General features: G+C 41.5%; 1 protein-coding gene across 1 annotated transcript in view; it reads right to left on the bottom strand.

Annotated features, from left to right (window-relative positions):
- Positions 1–7,806, bottom strand: part of spats2 (spermatogenesis associated serine rich 2) — a gene marked incomplete at its 5' end in the record, with an annotated part of 19,930 nt that extends 12,124 nt beyond the window's left edge. The window contains 8 exon segments of the mRNA XM_035656646.1: positions 872–930; positions 3,399–3,534; positions 3,656–3,835; positions 4,656–4,878; positions 5,159–5,208; positions 5,677–5,785; positions 6,662–6,741; positions 7,535–7,806. Coding sequence (XP_035512539.1) covers positions 872–930; positions 3,399–3,534; positions 3,656–3,835; positions 4,656–4,878; positions 5,159–5,208; positions 5,677–5,785; positions 6,662–6,741; positions 7,535–7,559 — 862 coding nt within the window.
- Between the last annotated feature and the right edge of the window lie 814 nt (positions 7,807–8,620).

The following is an 8,620-nucleotide window of genomic DNA, read 5'->3' as shown; positions in this document are numbered from 1 at the left end:
AAATACCAAACATTCACTGGTTCCAGTTTCTCTAATGAGCTGTTGTCTTTATATGATTATATATTGTTATATGAAACCGAATCTTTTTTGTTTTTGGACTTTGGCTCAGACAAAATAACACACTTGTCACTTTGAGCTTTCATTTTATGGAATTTAATAAGACAAAATGATTGATTAATTGAGAAAATAATCAACAGATTACCTACAGTAAGGATCAATAAGGATCATTCTATCCGGGTCTGCACTAAACAATACAGAGAACATTTAGTTTTGGATTATTTGTAAATCTACATTTAGAGCCGTTTATCTATTTAGTTACAGTCTTTCCTGCATGAGAGCAAAAGGTTATAATGGAAACCATCAGTTAACACCAGTGTAACACAGGAAGTAGATCAGTTGGAGGTACATTTTAAGGAAACCTGGCTTTTGTAATGTCCAAGAAAAACTAGAGTTCCTTCGCTTTCCTCTCAATTCCCCGCACACCTTGCACAAAGACAGCATTGAGTCTCCCTTGACACCTGACACTATTCACTTTTCCCAGGCCTGGAACACACAACACTCTGCACTGAGAGGACAACACAAGAGAGAATGGCCTACTTGTACAAATATGCAGTCTTGCTCTGTCATGTTACATACACACAGTGGTATGCTATAGGTATACGAGCACCCCGAGGGCACCACTGCAGTTTAGAAGAAACTGGGACTTGATGTTCCACAAGAATCCCTTCTGCCACCTTTCCGGACGTGATTTAGGTCAGATTCTTCAAGCCTGTGAGTCAGGTGATCATATTATGGAGAAGAACACTAAGGGCTCCCGGGTGGTATGTGACAAGAAGGTTGAGGTTCAGTCTACATGTTTTAAGAAACTTACTGGAATCAGCTTTCACTTTGTCCATTTCTCCCAGCAGAGTCACTTCTCTGTCCATTAAACTAGAAAAAACAAAGAGAGAGAGAGAGAGAGAGAAAGGGTGGGGAGGTTATTTTTTTTCTACTCACTCAAAGATAAGAGGAATGCTGACTGAGATTACGAAGCAAATCTAATAACATAACATTGATGCATGACAATGCAAAAGAGCAAAAACAAAACATTTGGTACAACGTTTAAGGATTAAAGGAGGACCAGTTGGTAGTAGTAGTGGCATCTAGAGGTGAAGTTGCACACTGCATCTAACTGAAACCTGCTCGCATCAGTATTTGACGACCTGGGAATGAGAACGAGCTGTGAAGTGTGTCGGAGAAAATAAAAACGGCTCCAAGTCTCATTCTACGGCAACAAAAACACAACAATTCCTACATTCAGGTGATTATACGCTAATAAAAACACAACAATGAATATCATGTTCCATTCCTGCCAAAAGATCCTCCTAAATGTGACAATCGGTGAATTTACACAGAACTTTTCAGGTTGGGTGAGTAGGGTAAGTTCACTGCGGTTGTTTGTTTCTTTGTGGTGATTTTGTGTCGCTGACTGAATGTTCTGCCTGTGAAGGATGAGTGAGAGCCACTGCACAGCGACAGTCGCTCAGCGGCACTGAGCCAAAGAATGAGTGAGAGGAAAAACAGCATGTAGAGCCAGAATATTTTCACATCTAACATCTAAATTAAGGGACGGTAGCGAACTCGCTGCTACAAGGAAACTCCACGTGGGAGGCTTAAAGGCTCAGTATACTTTAAACAAACTGCTGGTTGGATTGTCTGACTCACAGTGTCCCTCTGTTGCCTGAAATTGGGGAGTTTGCCTTAAAATGTTAGTATTTTTCCCTTGAGACAATCTTACAGTCGCACCCCTTTACACAGCAACTGGCCAGGTATACAGGTGAATATGCATGAGTCTCCCTCAGGCTCTGTTTTTCATTCTTTACACAACTACTTCCTTCACGTCTTATGTGTACAAACAAGGTCAACAGCATGACTGCCTTCAAGGAGGGACGGTAAGTGTAATGCAGGAGGCTTTGATGGCAGGCTCTTTCTGCGGAAATTAAGTGCTGCAGGTCTGACGTCTTTTTGTAAACCAATCCGGTTCTTTTGACAAAAAGGGGTTTTTCCATTCGATTGTGGATTATTGCAGAACATAAGCTCTGTGGGGGAACAAACGTTTATTACACACATTTTGTTCAGCAAGATAATCTTCACAAATGAACTCCACTTGATTTTTGAGGCATAAATACAATCACCAGAAGTGAAAGTTAGTGTTAGGCTATAAACAAACTACACTGTGGTCACAAGACTTCACAGTCGGCTTTAAGTGTTCTGCCTGCTGAGGTTTAATGTCGCTGACAACCTTCTTAGTCTCATTTAGCCACTACTCTGTGATTCCAGATTACTTTGCAGCCATCTGGTGACCACAACTTGTTTTCCGGCCAAACCCAGAATTTACCAGCATTTGGCACTCGGTCGCTCTTAATTTTGGACCCTGGTGGAGGGACCCTTGTGACCCACTTGTACTGTTCTAGGTTAGAGGGATTGGTAATATGTACAGCCAAAATTAATAAAACTGCTAACAGATTTTGTTTTATAATACTACACTCTAGTTTCTAGATAGTCTATATTTTCCCTCTCACACCACTGGAAGTTCAACACACACACACACACACACACACACACACACAAACAGGTTCAACAGTTTCCTATTATGCAAAGCTCTGCCCCAGTGTCATCGAGTAGGACAAAGGTAAGCACAATGCCCTTTGACTTGCTGAACTGAAACCTATAGCCACTCACTTTACCCGCTACAATAAACACACAACATGAATATCAAGGAACATAAACAGCCCTTCTTGAGCATTTTGTTCCAGGAACTATGGATGCAGAGGGACTAAACTCGAAGACTAAAAGTCCATTTTGTTTGTGTTTCCACTGCAGCCGATGAACCATGAAGATTAAGCAAATTACACCGACGACTGATGGCAGGCAGCGTCCGCTATATCGCCCGACTCAAGTCTGAGTTGAATGCAACGAATGATTGAAAATGAGAAACACATCAGTGGAGAGGAGACAGAAAACTCACTTCGTTCTCCCATCACACCCTTTCTCTCACTGGTTTTCTTTTACTCGTCAGGAGCCGCAAAAACAAAAGCTAAACTTTGCTTTTAAAGTCATGAACAAAAATAAATGCCTGTCCTTCCCTCCACCTGATATTGTTACCAGAGTACAAGTTGTAGTGGGTGTGGTGTCTGGCTGATCAGTGATTGTTGGCCCTGTAAACCTATTTTACTTTCCATTAGAAAGAACTGCACCAGGAACTATATTCACTCCCTGAGTTCCTCAAAAGGTTCTTGGTCCCCTGGGAAAGCTACAGGGTTTTGTTATACCTCACTTTTCAACATGCTGCAATATTTTATATCTTTAAGATCAACTACAGCCATGACCAGAGGCAGATTTGAAAAAAAGTCATGCACCAGCTCTGGAGCTCCGCAAACGTCTGCTTCATCCTCTTGATTGAGGAGTCCATCTCCTCCTTGACCACCATCCTGTAGCGAGTCAGCGAGGCAGTGCATCTCTGCAGGTCCTTCACAGAGCGGTCGATGTTGGAAGCTGAAGGGGCAGACAGCGCACATGACTTGGTGTTACATGACTACCACGCAGATTACGTTTTCACCCGTGCCTTCGTAACACTTTAAGATAATCTGGGAGATAAGAGGTACAGGTGACTAACCTATCTTCTTGACTCCTGACGATCCTTGCTCATCAGGGGTGGGTGTTAATGAGGAAGTGGGTGGATGTGAATATGAGCCTGGCCTGTGTCGGTTCTTGTTTCCTCTGGGACCCTGGTGATTCCTTCCTCCTTGCTGTAAGGCGGGACTTGGAGCGCTACCTTGACTTTCTGCTTCTGCACCTGTGAGAAGACAGATTACTTTACAGCGAGTAGAGTCAGTGGTTTCTAAACTAACTTTCCCCAAGTCGGTCAGCACCAGAGTATTTGTGCAAACACTTCTTTTAAGAAAGAGAAATGGTATATAGCAAAGGATTACAGCACAATATCTCAATTTACACAAACAAATACATTTGGACTCTCCATTTATTGACCTGATGAATGGCACTTTGTTTATCCTTACTATAAATAATGCACATTTCATCCATAAAGATGTTACCCAAGAATAAAAGCGAGAATTTCCTCATGTTGGAAACAGTAATCATGTTAGGGACCCCAAAACAATGAGGAAATGTTACTACTCAACAGAAACAGAACAGAAAAGCACTGTACTCAAATAAAAAAGAAGAAGTTTGACATGTAGATTAAATGACTTAAATGGAAAGCGGTCAAAGGGAACAAGTAGGGGCCAAAGGTCGTATACTGTACAGACTGTAAAACCTCTTGATGCAAATTTGTTATTTATGATATTGGGCTATATAAATAAAATTAACTTGACCGGACGCTTGGTGACGATGACTAGTAGTGAACTGCTGCAGCCGACGAGCTAATCAGTGCTGATGTAAAAATTCAAGAAAAGAGGGAAGGTTAAACTCTCCGATCTAACAATATCCGTACGAGTCCTGGAATTGTTTTTCTTTAAACGGCGATCAGAGCAGACTTTTATATATCCGTATGATCTACACTGATTGGAGCAGGTAATTCTCATTCCAGCAAAATAACAACTTAAAATCCTGCAGCCCCTCTTTCTTTTGCTTTTATCACTTCGCAGATCTGTCGTTACCGGTGGTTTCGGATGTAGCGGGTTCAGAGTCCAGCTCGGCTGCATCCAGGGAGGCAGAGTCCAACTGTTCGCTCAGAGAATCCAGTGACTCTCCATCCATTACTGATCCGTTGGCGTGAAAGCCGTTGATCTCATCCTTGCCCTCCTCAGGCGATGTGGTCGCAGGTGGCGCAGGGTCTGCTGAGGCCTCTGGCTGAGGCTTGGGCTTCTTTTTCTTCTTGGGCTGAACATTCAGAGAGAAATGAGTGTAAAAACATCTCTCTGTTCATTATCTTTAACCTATTCCGTGCACACACAGACAGAAATGTTTTGATTTGAGCTAAAGCTGGAATAAAGATTTAACGTGTCACTTCTCTGCTTTAATCCGTGGTTTACGATGAATGACAGGCACTTTGCACATCTAATTTTAAAAACTACAGCAATTAGTTTCAAGTGTCTTAAAAACTAGGTCTGACATTACTATGCGCACTCAACAAAGAGACATTCAAGACGCATGTTCTCACCTTCTTTTTGCCAGTGACATTCCACTCCTTCAGGATCTCAACCGCACTACCTGAGGTACAAAGCAAACAATGACGACAAAAGGTACACGCTGACCCACTGACAGACTTTAAAACACAAATCTCAATATCTGAATGCCCTGAGGTTGTTTAGACACTCCTACACAGGAAACAAAGCAGCGTGACGTACGGGGACAACCTTCTCAGGCTATAATTAAACTCGTCAAAGTAAAAGGCATGCAAATGACGCTCAGGCTGCTGAATGCGTGACAAAAATTTTTTTTTCTCAAGGTCACGTTTTGCACAGATAATGTGGGCGGCATGCCAGAACAAAAGGGCCTGACTAAAATACAGTAACACAGAAAGTATTTGTGGAAGCAGATATGGTGCTTCATGTTACACTATCATACATAGTATCATCTTAAATCTGTCTTCAAGGCACAATTGCTCCAAAATATGCAACACTACCAGGTTTTATGGTTCAGTGACTACGCTGCAAGTTCCCATCGACGTCTTCGTACCTTCTAAAAAAGCTTGAACGGCCTTGTCAACACAGTTCTCAAAATGCTGCAACACCAGCACAATCTCGTTGTTACTTTTGTTGGGGACAACCGCCCTGACAGCGCTGATCTGTAAAATAAAAGCACAAAGAATGAGGAACAGGTTTCAACATCATCTCAAAAGGTGACTCAGAATTTACTGTAAATTCCTGACGGTGTTTAACATTTAAATAACATTTAAGAACTAAAGGACACAGCAACGTCCTTTAGTTCTTATTCATTAACTACAAATGTAGAAATACACAAATCTTTTATTTACTGCAAACAGAGAAAGACACGTACACAAACCAGAAAATAATCACAACTTTGACATTTTTATTTATTAGTTCTTTTGGACAGGTACAACATTTGTTTGCAGTTTCGGCTTTAATTATTCACTGCCACTTGCGTTCAGTGTGGCACCTGCCATGAAGACATTATGACACCACTGTGAAACAGTTGCTCCATTATAGATTAACAGATTTAAAGAGAACGAGGCTCATCATGAGATTACATTACAGGTACAGGACATACCTCTTGCACACTCATTCATTTTTCCCGTGAAGATTTCAGGTTATATATCGTGTTGAGCTATTTAACATCTCGTTAAGTGTAGACATCGATAAATTAACTCCCTTTTAGACGGGAATAAACACTCTACACTACGCTCTTTCTTCAGCAACACGATATTGTTGCTCATGCTCCGACAACTCGCCCTCTCCTGTTTATTCTTGCCAAAAACCAGCTCACTGGGAAACTAATGAAACTCAGTGTCGAGGCTCGGGAGTAAATCGACCAAACAAAGAGAAAGTGTTTAACGTCGGGAGCAGATTAGAAGCTCTCGACGCTACGCACAGGTTGTGATTTTACGTTTTAAATTTAACCCTCCAGTAAAAACCTGCAGCCTCTCTGTGCCAGTGTGTGTGTGTGTGTGTGTGTGTGTGTGTGCGCCAGTGTGTGTGTGTACCTTCTCCTTCATCCTCTCAGCTGTTCCTCCCTGGGACATGACCATTTTTGAGCGAGTGTCAAACACCACCCCAGACGTATCTGTAAAAAAAACCCAAACATATAAAAACACCAAACTCCATTGTTTGTTCATGCCTCGAACCGTATTTGCAAACCGCTGTAGAACGTCATTTGCAAAACAAACCAGCCGAGAGATTTCTTCAGTGATATCCTGGAAAGAGTAGTCGATTACATTTATGAATCGAGGGCAGATCTGCGCTCGAACAACGTTTATCTCGACTATGAACATATTTTCAACCTGTGAGATTACTGCAGGCATTGTTAGTATTAAAATCGCTAAAAAAAAAACCTATTGTTTTGTCTGAAAAGATATTCTTGCAAGAGGAACAAGTTCACGGTTTCTGTCTGACTCAGAATCAGGAAACAGCTGCGTTAAGATTTACTAAAACAAAAAGAGATAATTTTAATTTTAAAAGACAAACAAAAGCCTCCAGCTGAGTGTGAAGAGTCGGGGTAAAGTACAAAGTTAATGTACGTCCATTTAAAGACGAAACAGAAAGACGGGGCCCTTGTAAAAGTTGTTTTTCCACCAGCAGGAAGGTAGGTTAATGTCACCGTAAACGTCGACAGCATTTCTCTTTTCTTCTCCGTTTACTATTCAACTCCACAATTAAAGTATCTGTTACACAACACTCGGTGTTTTTAGGGCTGCTCCATCAGACTCCATGTGAAAACAATTATGCACAATTTGTTAAATAACTTCCAACTATGATCCAACGTAAACCTTCCTTCCTTCCTTCAGCTGCAAAAAAAAAAAATATACAACATTAGTTAATTGATACTCCTTTAAAGAGCCATTGAAGCAAACACGTACCCTTTTGGCTGTTCTTCTTCGCCATGTCACACAGAAGTATCAGAGAAAACGCTCGGTCATACACTTCCTCAAGACGTTAATAACCCTTCAATATGTTTACGCCGGTGTTTAAATAAGTGTGAACCTCCTTTTTCAGTTCTAGTTCGAGAAAACGCCAACAAGGCTCACGACTGCCAGGAGGGGGGGTTGGAAGAACAAGGTTCAGATCAGGACTCCACCATTCAGGCACCGATTCAGGTTTTCCTCTTTTTCTCCACCAAGTTGTTCCAAATCTGTGGGGAAGAAAAAAAAAAGAATAAATCAGCTGCGTTACAGGAAACAGGGATCGAAAACGGTTCTGCACCACGGTGGAGACTATAAAAGGAGGAGGGGGGGGGAGAGAAACTATATTCAAAGCAGCACGTTGCAACAAAATAAAATGCACAGATAAAAATCTCCACTTTGTCGAGATCAGAAAATATGAATGCAAATCAAAACCCATTTCCTGTGGCTATGAAATATGAATGAGAAACAGATTTCAATAAGTTATCGTCCGCCTGGCGAAGCGTTCCTCCAACCGAATCTGCAGTTAATATTGTCCTTGGCAGAAACTCGGCATTTAGTTTGAAGGAAAAGAAAGTCAGCAGGACTGTAGAGGAACACGTCTCTGAAGGGCATTTCCTTCTGTTCCTCCCTCGGTGCTCTGCAGGAGTGCTGGGCGTTAATGTCACTTACCGAGCCTTCCCGGCGCACGGGCCGATGGTGACTGTATATCCAAGAATCTGACACGTCGACAAATTATTTTAATAGGCGTGATCGAGAGCCAACGCAAATATTTTGGATTTCTGTGCAGCCAGACTCTCGAGCGATGACACAAAGTGGTTTTTGATGGTGCCGGTTGTGACTGAAATGTAAAAAAAGAAGGGCTTTGACTGTGCGCCTTTTGGACACGTCTCTGTCTTTAATTTTCATGACGCTTTTTTTTTTTTTTGTTACTGCGAATTAAACTTCGAATTAGCAACCAAGAAGCTGACGAGGTGTCACACTAATAATAATAATAATAATAATAATAATAATAATAATGACAACAATAATAATAATAATAAT

This window comes from Morone saxatilis, unplaced genomic scaffold (genome assembly GCF_004916995.1).
Source record: "Morone saxatilis isolate NCDOM2014 unplaced genomic scaffold, NCSU_SB_2.0 Contig15, whole genome shotgun sequence".
Lineage (NCBI taxonomy): Eukaryota > Metazoa > Chordata > Actinopteri > Moronidae > Morone > Morone saxatilis.
The sequence above is the reverse complement of the archived record's forward strand: the minus strand, read 5'-3'. Positions and strand labels throughout refer to the sequence as shown.